Source organism: Eschrichtius robustus, chromosome X, assembly GCF_028021215.1.
Source record: "Eschrichtius robustus isolate mEscRob2 chromosome X, mEscRob2.pri, whole genome shotgun sequence".
Taxonomy (NCBI): Eukaryota; Metazoa; Chordata; class Mammalia; order Artiodactyla; family Eschrichtiidae; genus Eschrichtius; species Eschrichtius robustus.
In genome coordinates, this window is record NC_090845.1 from 30,472,007 (window position 1) to 30,494,847 (window position 22,841).

Here is a 22,841-nt window from a genome sequence, read left to right on the forward strand (position 1 = left end):
AAATACACAAAGGTTAGAGAGTCACTGCTGTAGACTGTCACTTCCTCTCCATTCCCATAGATACCCCTTTATTTGAGCTACTCACTGTTTCTCATCTAGACGATTGTGATAGCTTCCTAATTGGTTTCCCTACTTCCTGTCATTATTCAGTTGAATTCTCTTCACAACCACTGCAGGGCTAATCTTTCATCAGTGCATGAAAAAAAAAAATCAAGAACTCCTCATTGAGTATTGAATTAAGCATAAATTATTAGTCTGGTTGTCATGATCTCTCCCCACACTATGTCTCACCATCCTTTTCAGTCTTATCCACACTAAGCTCCATGCTCTGTGCTCTATATTCCATAAGCAAACTGAACTTACCCTCCATCGAACACACTGTACACTCCTGAGGTTTTGTCATAGGTTTATACTGAATTGTTACCTCCTCTAGGTTGCTGGAGTGGCCGCTAAATTGACTCAGCATACACTCATTGTCAGCCCAGTATCCATGAATATATCTTGCTCCACTATTAAACAATAAGCTCCTTGAATCCACATCTTACCTAGCAATTTAGGTACCACAGTACCAAACACTGTGACCTGAAAGTGCATGGTTGGTAAGAGCTCATTCATATTCCTCCCTTTCTCCAACCCTTCCTTCATTAATTCTTGAAGATCTGCCTCAAATATCATCTCTCCCAAATTGCTGACTCTCCTCTCCAACTTGGCTTTTCAGAAGATGGAGATGGGTAGAAGTGCCATAAGCAACAAGACTAAGTAGTCTGTTTACTTTTGCCTTCCTATTTCCCTTTCTATGCTTCTGTCTCCTGCCACTTTCTTTTGCTGATAGTATCCCCCCCAACCACCACCATGCTATGCCACCATGTTCAGATGCCCTAAATCAGAAAGAGTTGAGTTGTGGTGTCTTTCCCCAATGATTCCATCAACTTTACCCAGGGTTCTGAAATTATGGCTGATTCATTTTTATAACTCTGACCCTCCCCATCAAAACTGCCATTTTCTCAAATTGATTTCATACATATTAGGAGAGATTAAGCCTTCTCAAAGCCATAAGATTAACCTAAATGAAATGAGAAGTGATAGAATTTCATGTATTTTACGGGCCCTATTTGGGACAAGCAGAACTTTCCAGTTCTTAAATTGGTCCACTCAATAATCTATAAGGCTGGTCCTTGCAATGGAAATAGCAAAGACATATCTTCTTGGTCCCTGCCCATTCCAGCAGAGACCAGAAAGAGAAATCAGCTATTCCTCCATTTCTTTTCCCCATCAATTTCCATCTTAACCCTCAAAATTTGGCCATTAAGTCTAATATATATAATGATAAAAATAATTATTGACATTATTTTCACCATTTTATATAATTATAATAATTTATAGATTTTTTTCAATGTATGCTTTTACATATCTTAGGTCATTTGATCCTCACCACAATCTTGAGGTTAAGATAAGACAGGCGTAATCTTATTGCTTTTCTGGATGGAAATGAGATTCTGTGAGGTAAAGGGTCAAATCCAAGATCACACTCAAAGTATTGTGGCTTGAAGTTAAGAACTTTTTTCCTCTCGCCACACTGCTCCTCACTGATAGTTAAAATTACCACTGCTGAGAACTGCATCCGATGGACAAGTTCTCAGCCAATCTAAACCGAGGAACCCAATGTACATTGCTTTCTGGATTTTGGAATTTCTTGTCATGGACAGTCCCTGCAGGACACAAAGACTTCATATTCACCGAATAGTGAATCCAGACATTATCAGTGAGTTCTCAGAATAAATTTTTGCTCTACTCATTTGCCCTTTCTAGTTGACCTTTGAAAGGATCCTGAAATTAGTTCTTAAACTGAGTTCTATCCATATTCACCCCCAATCTACTTTTGTTTATCACTGTAGATTTTCTCCCAAGTTTTTCTCCTCAGTGAAAACTACCCATAAACTCAACCTTAAGAATGTCATATTCCAAACCAATCTTACCTTCCATAAGCCTTACTCTAATAGGAACTTGACTTTGAGATCAAAGCCTATCCCTGAGAATTCCAGCACTGCCAAAATTACCCTACTCCATAAGCAAACACACATACAAGTCATTAAATTCCTCATTGCATCAACAAAAGGTTATTAGACAAATTTTAGAGTTATCAGGGACTAATACAACTAATTAGTCCTAATTTTAACTAATCCAACCCAGAAATTTTACACCATGTTCTATGCACATAACTTGTACCTCCTGAACCTCATCAGAGGAAGCAGAAAGATAAAAGGGCAGAAATTCCCCCATCCAATAAGTCTATTCTTATCCATTTTATACACTCGGTTCTAAATAATAACTCCTTTGCGGGGTGGGATAGTTTTCCTTTTAAAAGCTACTTATCTAGTTCAACTCCCATATCTTATAAACACTGAAAATGGAATTGCAGAGAGATCACATGTTCTGCCTAATACTGACAAAGTTCAGAATTCAATCTTCTATGTCTATTGTTCTTCCTACCACACTATGTGATTGCTGGGACCACCTCATCATTAACTGTACATCTCCATGAAGATGTACTAGTGTTAAGCATATTATATGATTGCAATAAGTACTTAAACTTGTGTTTGTAGACATATATTTTTAAGCAAGTATCTTTAACATCCTGTCATATTCCCATACTCACTAGCACAAGGGACACTCAATACCATTAGTTAATGCAAGGAATAAACAAGCAAAATGTCAGGTATGCTTTAACTCCATATTTTCTGTTTCATCATGATGATAGAGCTTAATTATCTCTTCAAAGCCCCCAAATGGGGTCAACTATTGCATTCAGTCATCTCTATGAATTTAGAGAAAAAAGGAATGCTTTGAAAAGTAAAAATGTGACTGTCGTCAATTAATGTATAGTTGAAATATTGATTTAAAATCTTTTATGCTTTTCTTCAGTACGGGTAATAAAAGAAACACATCAAATGGCTCACCTGATGCATGATATCTGGAAGTATACTGACACATTCGTACAGAATATAGAATGACAATTCACAAACTTCTCTTGGCCATGCTATGTTTGTCAGTTTCTACGGCGCAGGATGACTTCTACTCATTTTTCAATACCTACAAGTCACAGTCTTGTGACATAATGTATCTCAATCTACCATTGAAAAAAATCAAGAAAAGAATACCCTGTTTACTCTTAAATATACTCTAGCTCAGTGATTTATTAAAAAGTATAATGGGAAGAATATAAAACTTAGTAATGAAGTATTAGCATTCATCTTTCCGATGACTAAAATAACTTTTGGTTGTTTAGATATTACCCATTTAATGATACCTCCAGAAGTGAAAACAACTGTCTGTTTAAACAGCAGAGTAAATTCTTACAAAAAACAACTACGGACTAAAAATAAAATTTTAGAATCTGTCAGATGTTTTTCAGGTGAGAATCACTTACTTAACATATAAATGAGTAGAACTAATTAGTTAACTATTACAAACAAGAGCAACAAATTAAGGTAAGCTAATACCTTTTTGCTTTGGGAAGGAGAGTTTTGAAGAGTAACTATGTTTCACATGCAATAAAATATTTAAAATTCATATCACATTTCCATATATTTTAGGAATTCCTTTATATATGTACTATTATATATAACAGTGATACAAAGTAATGCCTTAGAAGATGTAAACCATGCTATTACTGGGTGTCCATAATTACCAAAATAATCTTTCAAATGTATTCTCCTATTTTTGCAGGAATCAAAACTTACCTGACATATCGCATTTTCTCACAAATATTTCAATAATGTTATTCTCATTTAAGATTATTTCTAGCAATTATCTGTATATGTAAACACATATATTTCTTTTACATACATTTTTGTATTTGAAAGCATATCATATATATTGAAAAATGTGTCAAACTACATTTTATAAATTTGGGAGGTAATTCCTTGCATTTTGATACTCCCCAAAGAGTTCGAATTCGATAATACTGTGTTTATATATTTTTGCAAGCTATCTATTAGGTAAGATTTTTGCCTTCATTAAATGTTACACAAATATAAAGGGTTATCATGCAGAAGTTCCATATACCCTGGTTCTTCATTAAATAGAATAAGTATAAATAGACATATAAAATTACAAAAATTAGGATATATAAGCTTTGCAATTATTTGTCCTCATGGCTTGCATGTCATTATAATCTAACGGATTTTATCACAGTAAGTATCGGCAACTAGCAAGAGCAAGTTAAAATACACACACATACACACATGTGCACAACCAGTAAAAATGAACAGAAACCCTAGATCATGCAGGAGATGTACAAGACCTCATTTTGGACATTTCTCCCATATCACACACAAGCAATATTATATTTGGCAAAATATGTCGGTAGTGCTTTCTTTAGATGTATGTCTTTTGTGCTTTTTTGTTGTTGCTGCTGTTGGCCTGCAGCATGCTATTTGTTACTGTGCTGCAGGTTACCCCTGAAAGTACATATGTAAACCAGTGCAGAATGCAGTTCTAGACGAGCTGTGCCATGGAAAACAAAATGACAGAGAGAGGGATACAGGGGGTCGGGAGGGAAAAAGGGAGAGAGATTGATCTCCCATGAGATTCAATGGTAAAATTTCCCCAAATACATTTTGGCCTTCATTTTCCTTTTGAAAACCTTGCTGTGAGGGTCGCCCGCCCCCTTCAGGGTACTGCGCAACCTTCGCAAGAGATCATTTATCACTAGTTTCCACCTTGGAGCAGATCTTCCTACCTTTCCAGTCTTAATTCTGTGAGAAATGGCTGCAAATCGATGGTTGAGCTCTGAGATTTTGGGCTCTATTACTTTCCTGCAGTGGTCGCCGCGGTTTGCCATCAAGTTTGCTGCTTGGTCACGGGTGGAGTCCACCTTTGGGCGTATGTCATTCATTTCAGCCTTTAAACGCTATATTCCGTGAGCAAGAGACAGGGCTTAAAGTTAGTAATTAAATGGAAGTTGAAAGAGAGCGAAAGAGTGAGAAAGCAAAAGAAAGAGCGAGGGAGAAGGGGAGAGAAAGAGAGAGAAAGAGGAAGAGCACATGGAGAGAAAATGGAGGGAGTAAAAAGCCAACTTCCATAAAATAGGCGTAGAGTGAGAATGTGTGTGACCTCAGGAAGATAGGTCACTGTTCTTGCTTGCATTTGATCTACGTTTATTGAAAGTATTTCCTTAGTCTGAAGAAGGACAAGGGATGTTTTCCTTTTCTATGGAAAACAACTTTTCTATGTTGCTGGCAACAATCGTAGTATTTTATATTTAGTCTTATTTTATCTTTCCTGAATTTCAAAGCTGTGGAACAACCTGAATATGTGCTCAGGAAGGAAGGTAGCTGAAGAACAATTTTCTATTCCTTCTGAGTACTTACAAGTTCCCTTTTTCTTTATCATATCGATTGCCATGGAAAAAATGGATTTTCTAACAGATAGGAATTCTGTGTCACAGACAGAGGGATTGAGGAAAGCTCTGTCTGACTCAAGGGGTTGGAGAGGCTGTAAGTGAAATAACTCAGTTCCTATTTTTCCAAAGACCCTGAAGGAACATCCCTTACCTACACATCAAAGGAGAAGGAAGAGCAAAATAAGGTACAGACAATAGGGTAAATATGTCTGGGGGACAGCCTGAAATACATTTACAGTTTTTCATTAAAAAGGAATTGTAATCCTTAGAAAATATCAATTTCATAAAAAATAAACAAATGAATTGTATAGACAGAAACTACAATTTTAAAGCATTCTTTAAATAGTAACCCACTAGTCAAAATTATTGAAAATTTCAACAAAACAAAGTAAGGCATTGTTTAATTTATATGAGACTTCTTCACATGCAATTCTTCCTATTTAACTGAAAAAACTGTCATCAAATAGAGATATTATAGCATCAGTAAGTTACATTTGCACATGTATATACCCCTCATATCCTTTTACAGGAACCATTTTTTTTTTTTTAAAGTAAAGACTAAGTTGCCATTGAGAAAGACAGCTTAGGATGTCCTAATAATCGGTTTCAATACAAAAAAGAGAGAACACGAAGCCATGTTTAGTTTACATATAGTTAAGAATGAAAAATTTTTTATATAAGCTCAGTATTGTTACTAATTACTAAGATTTAGACATCGCATAGGCAAAATGTCCATAGATTGGACTCCCGTTGTTTACTCAGATGGTCTGTGAACGATGCTGAGAAACTAATCTTTGTGTTAGGTACAAGAATATAGTATTACTATTAAAATGGGCATGAATTTGCAATATAACACCAAAATAAATCCGGGAATCCTTTTCTCATCAGATTTTAAGTTGCGTGTAATTAGCTGAGAGGTCGATATGGACAGATATCCAGATTACAGGGCTCTTCAAAGTCATGAACTCCCATTTGAATTAAAGAAGTAGGGAGGGAAGGAAAGAAGGCATTAAAGGAGAAAGGAAAGGAAGGAAGGAGGAGGGGAAGGAAGAGAGGAAGACTGTTTTCACTCTTATTAAGAAGTCCTTTGTATCTTTTAGGACAAAGATGATTGATATAACTGTTGCACAGTGTGAAAATTACTTTTCATAATAGTTTATTTGCTACCTTAAGCACGTCTTCTTTTTGCTGTGGTTTCGTTTTCTCAGATTCATCCAAAAGTGTATCAGCCTGAATGATCCAGTTTGTGATGTGATCCACATTCTGGTCAAAGGTTTCCATGTGTTTCTGGTATTCCTTAATTTTAGAGACATACCATGACACAGTATTAGTTAGACAATATTTTAAAATATTTGTCCTACTTTGTACAATTTTAAAAGACAAAAATGCAGTATCATTCAAATTACTTTTAGGTGCAATCTCCATACAGAATATAATACAAACATGCAAAAAATATATTACACTATAGAAATAGATATTGAGATAAGGGCCAACATTTATGTGGAATTGAAGAATTTGCTAACACAAATACTATTATTTAAAGCTTATATAATTTCTTTCTCGTGATGGAGAGGGGCTGAAAATCTTCCAGCCTCTTCTCTTACCAGCAAAAGGTTTAACCACTCTTCTGCCCGGGAAGTGACAGCTATCCAGTTACTATTCAGAAGACTCAGTTTATCTTCCACCAGGGTCTCCTTCTTGCCCAAAACTGCTTTCAAGGCCTCTCCTAGCTCTGTAATGCTCTTTAGGTGAACCTTCTGTTTCTCAATCTCTTTCTGAGTAGCCTGTGAAAAGAACAGCATCTGAGCTTCGAGTACTGTCGTCTTAAGACTTAAAGCTTTTGAAATGGCTATGCGTCCAGTTACTATGGTAAGATTTTTCAAGGGTTTAAACTTTCAACCATGTCTTTAGGAATGATGAAAATCATACCATATACACTGTAGTTTCCTTACTGGGTATATATGAATATGTATGCATACATAAACATGACTGACTTATTTATTTATGATTGCACATATTTAATAATAAACATACATACTGTCCATCTAAACATATTCATATTTACTTAATTTGTATATGTATTGACTAAAGGTAGATCTCAGAAAACCCATCCACAAATAAGCAACTGCTTTTATTATTTACCATATTTTTATTTTTATTTTATTTTATTTTTTTAACATCTTTATTGGAATATAATTGCTTTACAATGGTGTGCTAGTTTCTGCTCTATAACAAAGTGAATCAGCTATACATATACATATATCCCCATATCTCCTCCCTCTTGCGTCTCCCTCCCACCCTCCCCATCCCACCACTCCAGGCGGTCACAAAGCACCGAGCTGATCTCCCTGTGCTATGTGGCTAAGCAACTGCTTTTAGAAAATTCAGCAATTATTGCACTCTTGTATTTCTACTGCAGGTACTTTCAAATTTTTGGTGCCACAAACCTGTTTGGCATCTGGTGAAACTTAAGTATCCTTTCTCATAATAATGTTTTTAAAAGGATAAAATTAAATGCAATGGATTTAAAATTAAAAACAATTATACTTAAATAAAATATACAAAATATATTTTTAAAATTTGTGAGATAGTAATACATGTTTTCTTTCGTAACATGTGTAACTACAATGATCTAGCAACAGACCTTTAGGATAATTTCAAAGTAGTGATTAGCACCACTAGTGTTTTGAATTATATTCAATGACTAGAATGTGATATAAAATTATCTGTCAGAATTTCATCTGGGACTGCTGGCAAAGTCACAGGAACTACTGATACTGCTGGGGTTTGTTGCTCACACTCATAATTGAAACAATGCTTAATTTCAGTTAGCAGTAAATTAAAGAGATACTATTAAAATCCCCTAAGAGAGCACCAGCACTTCCTAAGACTTGATTTTCAAACCTGAAAATAAGCACATTTAATATTAGAAATTATGAAGAGAGTTGATGGAAAACTGATCCTAGTATAAACTTTACTGTCAGTTCTACCTACACCCTTTCTTGTGATGCGTCATGGCGGACCACATGACCATCTTGCACTTCCCTGCCTCTGCCCCCATCCCTCCCTCGCCCACATACAGCTGTTGGACCTTCCTGGTGGATAAGTCTGAGCCAAACAGATACTCTCTCAAGAAGTTTAACGGAGAGATACAGAGACTATGGTAATACCCCAGCTGAGAAGTCATTGGAAATGGAGCGGATGTCTTTACCACAGCAAGACAAAGCCATAGTAAGACAAAATCACTGGGGAGCAGCAATGACAAGAAGTGGAGGGAGACCTTTTGCAAAGAGGCAAATGAAATATATGCACAGAGAGTAAGAAAAGTGGTCCAAGTAAACGACAGGAAGATGGTCTCTATGAGGCCAGCATATATCCTTAGTCCTGTATGTTCTCAAGGTGCATTTCTATATTTGTAGTATACAGAAATAACTCTTATGGCTGCCTTTCCTCCATACTCTCAGGTCCTGGTCTACTCAAAATATATATAAATACACACACACACACACACACATATACACATTTTGCTTTTGCTTTGGCTATCAAATAAGCAGGGGAATAAATGAGGTTAAAAGATGGTATAAAATAATTTCTATACAAAAGACAATCACTGTTTCTTCAATTCTAATATATGCTTTTCTATTTGTTTTTCTTTTTCAAAATAAAAAATATATGAAATTAAGGTAATTAATGCTAAATGAACTTATCAGCTACCATGCAAAGGGCTATTTGTAATGTAGGTGTCATCTGTTGCACATGAGTGAGCTTAGCAATTCATAAAAGGAATTCCTTCATGTATTAATCACAAATGTTACTGAGCTCCTGCTAAATGGGTCACTATTACAGCAGGGATGTAGGTGATTTTACCTAGTGTCTTTTAGGAAATTATGAGAAATGCCATCTTTGGGTGGAAAAAGCCCTTTTGCAGTTTGACTTGTGAGTGCTCATGGGCTAGATTCCAGCTCTTTCATTCCCTTTGCCTGCACCCTTGTGTAGTACACAATCTTTACAACCATACGTGGTAGCCACTATTCTAGGCACTGTGGATAAAACGATAGAGACACAAAGTCCTTACCCTTATAAAACTTATATTTGAGTATGACAAAAATATGAAAATATATGTAAATGAGCATTTCCTACTTCCTATATTCCAGACTAGTGCCTTGTCACTATAGTTCATTTACTCGTAAAGGTAACACCTCACAAAGTTAAAGAAGTTAAAGCTTAATTTATATTTGGATCACTAACTATCTCTTAAAATAACTTCAGAAAGATGATACTATGCTTAAGCTTTGATACAAAAAGTTGTTGCGTACACAGACATTTGTCCCTTCTAAGCCAGGCAATGCGATTAAAGGCAGTGGAAATTTCCAAATCTCAGAAGAGATCAGAGAAGTTTTGAATTTGGGAAATATTGTTGCAAACAGTTAATGGGTCACAAACAACTATTATGCATTAGAATCTACCCAAATTCTCCAGCTAATTTTCAAGAGAAAATGTTTAATGTCCAGTGATACTTCATTCAGTTAATAAGAACAAGAAAACAGGAAATGTGGACTAATTTCTGGTTTCATTTGTTTTTCAATGTTATAAGATAAAACTCAAACATGTTGAAGTTAACACCATCATGAACATGAGCTTGAAAAAAAACCAGTGTTCATTGTGGTAGTTTATAACCGCTTATGGCCAAAAGTGAATCAGGAGAAAATTTACACTCCTACTGTAAAAAGACCTAAAGTCAAACCTTTACATGTGGTATTCAAGAGTAAATTGGTATTGAATCATTTGTATAAATGCTATTTTTGGTTAGGAAAATATTGTGCTCGTTTAATGGATTTTTTATTTTCCCCCACAAGAGCATTTTTAATTAATGGCATGGCTTACAAATAACAGGATCTTAGATTTTAAAAAATATGCTGATCTTGCTCTGTGAAGATCTAACTTAAATTTCAATGAGTCAATGTACATTAGATGCTTAATACCCACTCTGCACTGTGCCATTCACTGCCAGAGATAAGGAAGGAGGCAGTCTCTGCATACCTTGCTCTAATGCTGTCTAAAGTGTAGCTGCAGAGAAAAGGTGAAACACAAGCAAACAATTTGATTTCATATTAGAAAGAACATAATTTTGAGGAAAAGATAATTCATGGCTGGGATAAGCATGAATGGCTTCAAGGGAGAGGTGATACTTGAAACCAGAGTTTACCATAAAGGATTGGATGGTTTAGACTGACTAAAGACAAAGTATAACATGATGAGAAAGTACGAAGGTTGGAATCAAAAGCCACCAAAAGGGGAATATGGGGTACTCACTGGAAACTAAAAACATGTATTTTATGATGTCAAGGAACCATTCTGCCACGCTCTAAAAGTCTCCCTTAACAGAAGAGTGTCTATACTTGCAGATGTATTGAGAACTGAATTACTGAATTAAACTACAGCTACTGTGTTTGCCATTCTCTCTATACCCTTACCTCTTTAAGAAAGGTAGACTTATTTATGGGGTTGGTGAGACGGGGAGAAAGAATTGAAAATACACTTCTTCCTCTTAAAAGGCATTCAATCCTCAGCACACATGGTTTCTTCTGTTGCCTTATGAGGTGAGGGTTGGAGAGGGTTTGGGAAGGTCTACCCTTCTGAATGGGCAAGTTCAAATTCAATGATTAAATTGAATAAATTGTAAATCAGCTCTCTTAGTTTGTTCAATCATGCAGTAGTGTGACAGATTCTAGGATCAATTTTAAGGTTGAATTAAAAGCAAAATTATGGACGGTTTTATTTTGACCTATGACATGGTCATAAGTCTAGTTACAGGAGTTTCAACAGCAGCTTAATGTGAACTATCTACTTGGTGCTCTGGGGTTTTATCATACAGGAAAAAAAATGTCAGATAAGAGTAGAACTCAATGTAAATATCAATTGCCACAATATCTAACATTTTTCTTTATTTTCCATATCTTTAATTTGTAACATTTGATAGCTCCAGAATAGTCGAAATATTAAACACTAACCTCTATGATTTTAAAGAAACAAATTTGCTCTCTACTTTTTCATAGCCATAGCAATTTTTTAAATGCTAGAACAATTTTCTTATAATAAAAGAAATGGGTAGCATAGGCTAATTTCTCCTAATTAAAACACCCACCCATGTGTTCATGTGAAGGATGGAAACTACATTCTGATTCATCCCTCATACCTATAAGTTAAATCACTTGAGTCTAATTTTAAATGGCATGAGAGGTTCAGGATTCCACTATCAGCTTCATCAACTCTCTTCACTGATGAGGTAGCAGGCTGGAAAAACCTGTTCTGTCATCTCTGTTGATCATAAAATTATGTGATGGAAACATCTTTAATTGATTTAAAGGTAAAATAGTAAAAAGTGTTGGATTAATTATCTGGTCCCATAGGAACACATCCACAGATACTTTCTAACAGGGGCAGAGAAACAAAACCCACTTGGGCTTGACCCTCTCTTTCACCCATTTCACATTTTCAGAGGTCCAATGCTTGCCACAAATTCTCCTGGAATTTCTGATGGATTTATATTCTTAGGATAGCTTCTCAATCTGATTTCCTACTATTCCCACCCTCTCCCCTTTTCTTTTTATGAATTCTTTTTTTTTGAATTTTTGAATTTTATTTTATTTTTTTATACAGCAGGTTATTAGCCATCAATTTTATACACATCAGTGTATACATGTCAATCCCAATCGCCCAATTCATCCCTCTCCCCTTTTTTTTATCTCTTAGGTGTCCCCTGTCCCATAGATTCTATCTTCACTCAGTCCCACCTTTAGTCAAATGTGTGCCATAACACCATTTCCATATATTTTCCATCCTTTACTAGGATGCTACAAAATTCCTGTTTATTTGATCTTTCTTTATCTCTTGTGCAAGTTCCCACTATACGGATGAAGAGTTAACTAACACACCCAAAAAAGGTATTTTAAAAGGTTACCCGCACCAAGTGAATTCTGCCTTCAGTCAGTGTGCATAAATATTATACCATTTCTGGTCATCAGAAATGGGAGAGAGTTTTCACCTTTAGCTACAAAACATATTCACGGGAAGAAAGTGAACAAATTTACCACATTACTGAAATTCTAAGGTGTGCATTTGTCACATATTAAGGTCTCTGAAATTGAGATAAAACGTACAATTTATGTTCACATTTAAGGTGGTGGTGTTTCTTTTGATCCACAATAGCTGTAATTAAATCAACAGTGTATCAGTCAATCTGTCTTAAATGTGATAAAACATGATATTAATTGTTTTTTCAGGTCCTACATTACTCTGCCATGGTCCAAGGATTCGAACATATTTTATTATTAGGCTAATGTGATGCAATAATAAATGATAAATTTTAAAAGAATATAAAACATTAAATAGTGGATTTTATACCAATGTGTATTGACTTTTTATTAATAATGCATTGCCTATTAAAAAAGAATTTCATGAAAGCAGAATATGCAGAACAGAAATTATAGCTATAACTATAATGACAGTGAATAGTGACTCCAGTGGCATTTAACAGATGTTCTATTTTCTAAGTAACAGCTGCTTGATGCATTCATTGTACCAAGTTAATGATCTGCTAGTGTTATTTCACTTCACAGATAAATTACTGTGCTCTCTTTAAGAAAGATATGTAATTTTTCATGGGAATGATAGTGTGACAGACTGTAGAAATAAGTAGTAGTTCTCATGCTTTTATAGCTAAGGGGAGTGATGAGTTGATGCAATTATCCAGATAATCTAGGACCAGAGGCCAGATCTCTTTAAACCATGAAAGGTAATTGTAAAAAAAAAACACAAAAAACTACAGGACATCATTGGCTGAACTGAATGTAGATCTCGTAAGACTGCTTGTACTGCACTAGCTAGTGGTTCTCAAACTTTGCTGAATATTAGAGACACTGGCCACACTCAGACCAATTAAATCAGAATTTCTGCGGGCAGGCCCTCAGCACTGGTAGGCTTTTAAAGTTCCCCAGGTGATTTCAATGTGAGGCCAATGCTGAGAACCACTGGCAAAACAGAATGATACATTATGTCATGAGATCTTAGTGGGTTAACTGTCATTAAATTTTAGCACTGAAGTGACAGCAGAAGGATAATTGAGGAAAGTTATAATTGTTGTTCCTACTGTTGACTATTATAAAAATTTGTCCCTGAAATAAATGTGAAAATCATGACTTGTTACATAAGTGGCTATTTAGACATCAATTATTTTGCATTATTTAATACCCTGAGTTAAACTCAACATTTATGCGTGTGTGTATGTGTGTGTGTGTGTGTGTGTGTGTGTGTGTGTGAGTGATTCTAACACGTAACTCTTGGTATCCCAAGACTACTGTTAATAAAAACTAATGGTCAATTTATGTAAAATGGTAAATATGAATTATCCAATAAGCTGATGGATTAAACTGTTAAACTATTAAACCTTTAAACCATTAGAGGACAAAAATTATTTTTCTAGGGAATGATATTTAACCGTTTTAATTTTTAGATAACACTGTGAATATTAAAGGGCTTTAATGTGGCTGACTTATTTAACTGGCTTTGAATTTTTGACTACTGAAATTAAATTAGAATGAAAGAAATCTGTTAGCCGTTAAATCAGAAAATCATGTAGATTAAACTTTGCTGAAGCTTATATTTTCCAGACATAATGATCATCAGAGATATAAACTTCTATTTAATTACAGAAATATTTATTTTCCGATGGTTATATTTCTGTGCTCAATTCATATGCTAAACGACTGGGACCAGTAATGGGATATTCAGAATTGATTTACTTATATCCAAATAACCAAAGTGATTCTTTTTTTTTTTTTTTTTTTTTGGCCATGCTGCGTGGCTTGCAGGATCTTAGTTCCCTGACTAGGGATTGAACCTGTTCCCTTCGCAGTGAAAGCACAGAGTTCTAACCACTGGGCCATGATTTTAAGACATTAACAAACAATATTTAAAATCTAATATCACACCAGTGGCAATAGACTACAGACTAAAATAGGTGATAAATGCACACAGAATTTTCATTTTATTATTTCTATGTGGACTTATATATTGTGCACTTCAAGTTCAGCCATGCTGTATTTTATTCTCATTGCGGACGATGAATAGCTTTTTGTCACTTTAGATACCTTAAAATCAGAGATGGTGTTGGATTCTAGTTGCAGATTTGCTATATACCAGGACTTGTATTTTCTTATCTATAAAATGGGAGCATTTGGTCAGATGATTGTTTCCATCTGTTCTAAAACTTACCAAACTTTGAAAGCAAATCAGCATTTTTCTCTTCTCTCAAGAAACGCTTTGGCATTCTTTTAATTTTTATCTCTTAAATTACAATTTATTATATCGAAGAGATTTTTATTGAGCATGTACTACATGTTAGATACTATTTTATGCGCATGGGAAAAACCAGTGAACAAGACAGATACCTTTCCTTTCCTTTTGGCAAGTGAAACTGTTAATGCCCATGTAGTAGTCTCAGAGAGTAGGGGTTATCATGACAGCTCAGGGATCTTGTACAGTGCTGCTACTCCAACTCCCCCAGGTGCTGGTAACCTCCCCTAGTTAGCCTTACCCTCCCCTTCTGTTGTCTCTGTCTCTACACTGGAGCCATCAGTGTTTCTGACCTCAACCTGGCAAAATCCATTATCAGAGATTTGTACAGTACAAAGAGGGAATATATGTGATCATTCATGGAGTGACAAACATCACAGTTGTGGTTTTCTTATGGCATCTCTGTTGTCCAGACCATGCAGCTAGAAGTGATCCACTCTATCAAAATCTTAATATTAATTTTTCCCTCTTTATCACTACTCTGATGGAGGCAGATTGTTGCATTTAAAAATAGAATGAGGGACTTCCCTGGTGGCCCAGTGGTTAAGAATCTGCCTGCCAATGCAGGGGACACGGGTTTGAGCCCTGGTCCAGGAAGATCCCACATGCCTCAGAGCAACCAAGCCCGTGCACCACAACTACTGAGCCTGTGCTCTAGAGCCCACGAGCCACAACTACTGAGCCCGTGAGCCACAACTACTGAGCCCACAAGCCACAACTACTGAGCCCGCATGCCACAACTACTGAAGCCCGTGCTCCACAAGAGAAGCCACCGCAATGAGAAGCCCACACACCACAACGAAGAGTAGCCCTCGCTTGCCGCAACTAGAGAAAGCCCGCAAATAGAAATGAAGACCCAATGCAGCCAAAAATTTAAAAAAATAGAATGAAACAGCTACTGGGCTTTAGGAATTTCAAATTAGTATTAACGTTTAACTTTGCAATTCCCATTATAAACTTTTTATCTTATTTCCGCTATTATTATTCCAAAATGTTTTATTCCTGTTATTTTAATTTTTTTTTCCTTGCCACTCCTGCAAGACTGGGAGAATTAGCTGTTTCACCTAACACACAGAAACAAACACAGAGTCAAGCAAAATGAGGAGACAGGGGAATAGGTTCCAAATGAATGGAGAAGTAAAAAAAAAACACAGGAAAAAAAATCTCAATGAAATGGAGATAAGGAATTTACCTGATAAATATTTCAAAGTAATGGTCAAAAAATGCTCACTGAACCCAGAAGAATGGATGAATACAGGTAGAACTTCAACAGAGACAGAAAATTTAAGTACCAAACAGAAACCGAAGAGCTGAAGATTATAATAACTGAACTTAAAAATACACTAGAGGAGTTCAACAGAAGACTAGAAAAAGCAGAAGAAAGAATCAGTAAAAATATGTGGAGATTAAACAACCTACTACTGAACAACCAATGGGTCAATGAGGAAATCGAAGAAGAAATTTAAAGAAATACCTTGAGACAAATGCAAAAGGAAATATAACATACCAAATCTATGGGATGGAGCAAAAGCAGTTTTAAGAGGGAAGTTCAAAGTTCATAGAAACATAGGCCTACCTCAAGAAATAAGGAAAATCTCAAATAAACAATCTAACTTTACACCTAAAGGAAAGAGAAAAAGAAGAACAAACAAAGCCCAAAGTCATTAGAAAGAAGGAAATAATAATGGTCAGAGCAGAAATAAATGAACTAGAGACCAAAAAGACAACATAAAATATCAATGAAACTGAGAACACGTCCTTCGGAAAGATAAGCAAAATGGACAATCCTTTAGGTAGACTCACTAAGAAAAAAAGAGAGAGGGTTCAAATAAATAAGACCAGAAATGAAAGAGGAGAAACTACAACTGATACCAAACAAATATGAAGGACCATAAGAGACTACTATGAACAATTATATGCCAACAAATTGGACAACCTACAAGAAATGGATACATTCCTAGAGACATACTATCTTCAAAGACTGAATCATGAAGAAATAAAAAATATGAATAGGCCAATTACTAGTAAGGAGACTGAATCAATAACCAAAGAACACCCAACAAACAAAAGTCCAGGACCAGACAACTTCAGTGATGAAGTCTACCAAATATTCAAAGAATATTTAATACCTGTCCTTCTCAAACTCTTCTAAGAAACTGTAGAGGAGCAAGTGCTCCCAAGCTCATGTTATGAGGCTAGCATCACCCTGATACCAAAACCAGAGAAGGACACCACAAAAAGAGAAAATTACAGGCCAATATCCCTGATTAACATAGATGCAAAAATCTTCAACTAAGCATTAGCAAATGAATTCAAGAATACATTAGAAGGATTATACATCTTGATGAAGTGGGATTTATTCCAGGGATGAAAGGAAGGTTCAACCTCTGCAAATCAATCAACATGATACACCATGTTAACAAGATGAAGAATAAAAATCATATGATCATCTCAGTAGATGCAGGAAAAGCATATGACAAAAATCAATACCAATCCATAATAAAAATTCTCAACAAACTGGATATAGAGGGAATGTACCTCAACATAATAAAGGCCATTTTTGACAAACCTACAGTTAACATCATAATGAAGAAAACTGAAAGATTTTCCTCTACGATCAAGAAAAAGACAAGGTTGTCCACTCCCCCCACTTTTATTCAACAAGTATTAGAAGTACTAGCCTGAGCAATTAAGCAGGAAAAAGAAATAATAGGCACCCACATTGGAAAGAAAGAAGTAAAGCTGTCACTATTTGTGAACAACATAACTTTACATATAGAAAACCCTAAAGACTCTACCAAAAAACTTTTAAAGCTAATAAATTCAGTAACTTAGCAGAGAACAAAATCAATACACAAAAATCGGTTGCATTTTGATACACTAAAAGTATCAGAAAGAGAAATTAAAAAATAAACCCATTTACAATTTCATTAAGAAGAATAGAATGCCTAGGAGTAAATTTAACCAAGGAGTTAAAGAACCTATACACTTAAAACTGTAAGACACTGATGAAAAAAGTGAAAAAAACACAAATAAATGGAAAGATATTCCATGCTCATGGATTGGAAGAATTAATGTTGCTCAAATGTCCATATTACCCAAAGCAAACTACAGTTTCAATGCAATCACTATCAAAATTCCAATGACATTTTTCCCAGAAATACAACAAACCATCCTCAAATATGTATAGAATCACAAAAGATCCTGAATAGACAAAGCAATCTTGAGAAAGAAGAATATAGGTGGAGGCATCATGCTCCCTGATTTCAAATTATACATCAAAGCTATAATAATTTAAAGAGTGTGGTTTTGGCATACAGACAGACACACAGATCAGTGGAACATAGCCCAGAAATAAACCCATGTATATATGGCCAATTAATCTATGACAAAGGAGCCATGAATATGGGGGCAATGACAGTCTCTTCAATTAGTGGTGTTGGGAAAACTGGACAACTACATTCAGAAGAATAAACCTGGACTACTATCTTTCACCATATACAAAAATTAACTCAAAATGGATTAAAGAGTTGAATGTAAGACCATAAACCATAAAACTCTGTAAAGCTTCTGGACATCAGTCTTAGCAATATTTTCTGGATCTGATTCCAAAGGCAATTGCAACAAAAGCAAAAGTAAGCAAACGGGACTATGGGACTACATGAAACTAAAAAGCTTCTGTACAGTGAAGGAAGCCATCATCAAAATGAAATGGCAATCGACTGAATGGGAGAAGATATTTGCAAATCACATATCTATAAGGGGTTGATATCCAAAATATATAAAGAGCTCATACAATTCAGTAAGAAAAAAAACAAACAATCTGATTAAAAAATGAGCAGAGGATCTAAATAGATATTTTTTTTTTTCCAAAGGAGACATACAGATAGTCAACAGGCACATGGGAAGATGCTCAATATCACTAATCATCAGGGAAATGTTAATCACCACAATGAGATACCCCTTCACAGCTGTCATAATGGCTATTATCAAAAGGACAAGAAATAACAAGTGTTGGCAAGGATGTAAAGAAAAGGCAACCCTAGTGCACTGTTGGTGGGAATGTAAACTGGTGCAGTCTCTACAGAAACCAGTATGGAAGTTCCTCAAAAAAAAATTAAAATAAAACTATCATATGATCCAGCAATTCTACTTCTGGGTATTTATCCAAAGAAAATGAAAACAATAATTCTAAAAGATACATGCACCTGTATGTCCACTGCAGTACTATTTACAATAGCCAAGATATGAAAACAACCTAAGTGTCCACTGATGTATTAATGGATAAAGAAGATGTGATGTGTACACACACACACACACACACACACACACACACACACACTGGAATACAACTCAGCCATAAAAAGGAATGAAATCTTGAAATTTGCTACAACATGGATGGACCTTGATGGTATTATGTTAAGTGAAGTAAGTCAGACAGAGAAAGACAAATACCATATGATTTCACTTATATGGGGAATCCAAAAAAACAAAACTTACGGAGAACAGATTGGTAGTTGCTAGAGGGGAGGGGTGTTGGGGTGTGGGAGAATGGGTGAAGGAGGCGTTCAAGAGGTACAGACAAAGACAAATACCATATGATTTCACTTATATGTGGAATCTAAAAAACAAAATAAATAACAAAATAGAAACAGAGTCATAGATACAGAGAACAAACATGTAGTTGCCAGAAGATGGGGGCAAGATAGGGGAAGGGGATTAAGAGGTGCAAACTTACAGTTATAAAATAAATGAGTTATGGGTATGAAATACATAGTGTGGGGAATACAGTAAATAATAATAATCTTTGTATGGTGACAGATGGTAACTAGACATCATGGTGATCATTTTGTAATGTATAGAAATATAAAATCAATATATTGTGTACCAGGAAGTAACATAGTTTTGTAGGTCAATTATACTTTAAAAACAAACAAACTCATAGAAAAAGAGATCAGATTTATGGTTATCAGAGTATGGGGTTGGGGGAGGGGAAATTGAATGAAAGTGGTCAAAAGATACAAACTTTCAGTTTTAACATAAACAAGTACTCAGGGATATAGCGTACAACGTGATTAATTAACACTGCTGTATATTATATATGAAAGTCGTTAAGAGAGTCAATGCCAAGATTTCTCATCACAAGGAAAAAATTTTTCTTTTCTTTTGTTTGTATATGAGATGATAGATATTAACTAAACATATTGTGGTCATCATCTCATGATGTACATAAATCAAATCTTTATGGAGTACACCTTAAACTTATATAGTGCTGTATGTCAATTATATCTCAGTAAAACTGGAAGAAAAAATAAAATGCCAATGGCTACTAAAATGCAAAAGAAAAAAAAAGTTGGATTTTTTTCCACCTACTGCGGTATCAAAATGCTGCCTGAAACGTCCCAATCTCAGGATTTTTATTGCTGGTGATGATGCATGAGGTGGAAAGAACATCACTTGATTTTCGAATAAGTGATTAAGCTTGTGCTACTGACTACATTATAGAAAAAATAAAAAGAACGTGGGAAATGAAAAAAAAGAGGTACAAACCTGCAGTTATAAGTCATGAGGATGTAATGTACAGGATGGTGACTATAGTTGACAAAATTATATTACAAATTTTCAAGTTGCCAAAAAAGTAAATCTTAAAAGTTCTCACCACAAGAAGAAAAAGATTTGTAACTCTGCATAGTGACAGATGGTAATGAGACTTGCCGTGGTGATCATTTCACAGTGTATGCAAATGTCGAACCTTTATGCTGTACACCTTAAACTAATACAATGTTATATGCCAATTATACTTCAATAAAAAGAAACCAAAAATAAATAAATGAATTTGTTTTGAAAGGAAATCTGGCATTTATCTTTTGAAATGGCAGGTGAGACTAACAGTCTGAGTCAAGTTCTCCATCTACCAAGAAAGCATTTGAAATGAGAATATACTAAGGAGTCACGGGGTTTCATATATGAAAGTTTAACTTTTTTTTCATTTTAAGAAAGTAGAATCATTATCATAAATGTGACTGCTTTATATCTGTAAGCTGCATGTTTTTACTATATGACTGTAATTTTTGAAAAAGCTTCAGCACCTTCCAAATGCGTTCATTAAAAAATTATGTAATTAAGATGTAAATGTGTATCCTTTTCATTTGACCACTAAGGGGTCTAAAAGTATATCATTAGCAGCTTAGTGTTTCAAAAGATCAAGAAAGAGTGATAAATTATCATATAGACAAAGAAAAATGCCAGATTTCTATCCTTTTTCTCCTGTTGGATCTCAAATTAGTATTGCTCCAGAGTTTTATGGAAAATACTTCAGATAGACTCAATAAGCTGAGCCATCTCCAGAACACTCAAGCTTTCTAATATGACAAGGATTATCTAGAAACCTAGCCAAGTTCTTTATCTTATGATATTTTAATGATTTTATGGTGAGGCTAAAGTAAACATATCTCCTTAGGTGACATATTCAATGACCTTATGGAGACTCCGGAATTTTGAGTTCATATGTGGCATACTTTTGTAGTTTCACCTCAGTCAGTTATAAATTATAGTCAGAATTGCTCAAATTCCCTTCATGTATAGCTCTACTCCTTTGTGCACCATTATGTTAGCATTCCTCATTATATTTAGAAAGCTACTCTACTAACATGGGATGAATTGTGTCCCCTCAACATTCGTATGATGAAGTCCTAACCCTAATACCTCAGAATGTGACCCTATTTGCAGACAGGACATTTAAAGAGGTAATTAAGTTAAAAAAAAAAAAGAAAAGGTCATTAGGGTAGACCCTAATCCAATATGACTGGTGTCCTTATAAGAGAAATTGGGAGACATGCATGTACAGAGGGAAGACCATCTGAAGACAGCTATTTACAAGGCATGGAGAGAGTCCTCAGAAAAAAACAACCCTGCCAAAGCCTTGACCTCAGACTTCCAGCCTCCAGAACTGTGAGAAAATAAACTTCTGTTCTTTAAGCCTCTCAGTCTGTGGTATTTTGTTAGGCCGCCCTAGTAAACTAACATATCCATTAAACTGGATATGAACAACCAAATATATTGTCCCTACCATTAAGGGAAGGATGACAGAATGAAGCCTGGATCATTTTCATGAATCCTCTACATGTCCCATGGATGTTTTACCATATTTTATACTTTAATAGATCATAAATATTTTCTGGGCTTTTTTGTTTATTTATGAGTACTTATGGTTGAAACTGCCATCACTAGGTCATATATAGATAGATAGATAGATCATTCAGGACTTTCTCTGTCTTTATCTTAGGATGGGAAAGGAAAAGTTGATACTGCTCTGGCCAAAACTGCTGTCTGTCCCCGAGAATGCATTCTCTCTTTCTTCATTTATAAGACCTACTCATCATTTCAGCAGGACACACTGGCTACCCAGCCCGATAGAGACCATCTTTTGCCACCCTCCCTGAAGGCTAGATATGATCATGTGATTAAGATCTGGCAAATGGAATTTTGGCTTATTTCTTATAGCAGCCCAGCCTGCACCTAAATACATGATTGTCATTGATCCCAACTAAATTATCACATAGAAATATAATGTTTGTTTGGGTGATAAGGGGAAATAAAAGGCCAATGTAACTTCTAATCTGTACCCTCTATACACTCACTACTCTAATAATCTCACAATATATACTATCCTGAACTAATAACTGCAAGTAAGTATCTTATCTCTAACAACAAATCTATTCTGAAAGGGAAGAAAGAGACATTTATTCCCTACTGTTTATTTGACAAAAATTGTATGTAACAAATTTTTACATCTACTTGTCATCTGAATCTACATAAAGAAAATCAGTTTTCAGTTTTGGTCTCATTGTATGACTAAGTTTTTACATAATGCAATTAAAATTTCCCAAATTTGGATAATCTAGATAGGCTTCTTGAATTAAAAATAAAGCACAGATCTCTTAAACATCTAGTTAATGCAGGCACATGTTTGTTAATTTATAAAAATGAGGGGGCGGAGTGTGCTATGATTTATTTTTTTCTAAGTGCCCAAAGGCTTGGCAAAGTTTAAGGTGAAAACGCATTATTAATATCAACTATTTAC

At 35.1% G+C, this 22,841-nt stretch overlaps 1 protein-coding gene across 1 annotated transcript in view; it reads right to left on the reverse strand.

Moving 5' to 3' along the window:
* Nucleotides 1-22,841, reverse strand: part of DMD (dystrophin) — a 1,739,631-nt gene that overhangs the window by 1,258,942 nt on the left and 457,848 nt on the right. The window contains exons 32-34 of the mRNA XM_068533304.1: nt 7,009-7,188; nt 6,572-6,700; nt 4,742-4,912 (exon numbers count right to left, since the gene is read on the reverse strand). Coding sequence (XP_068389405.1) covers nt 4,742-4,912; nt 6,572-6,700; nt 7,009-7,188 — 480 coding nt within the window. The remainder of the gene's footprint in view (nt 1-4,741; nt 4,913-6,571; nt 6,701-7,008; nt 7,189-22,841) is intronic.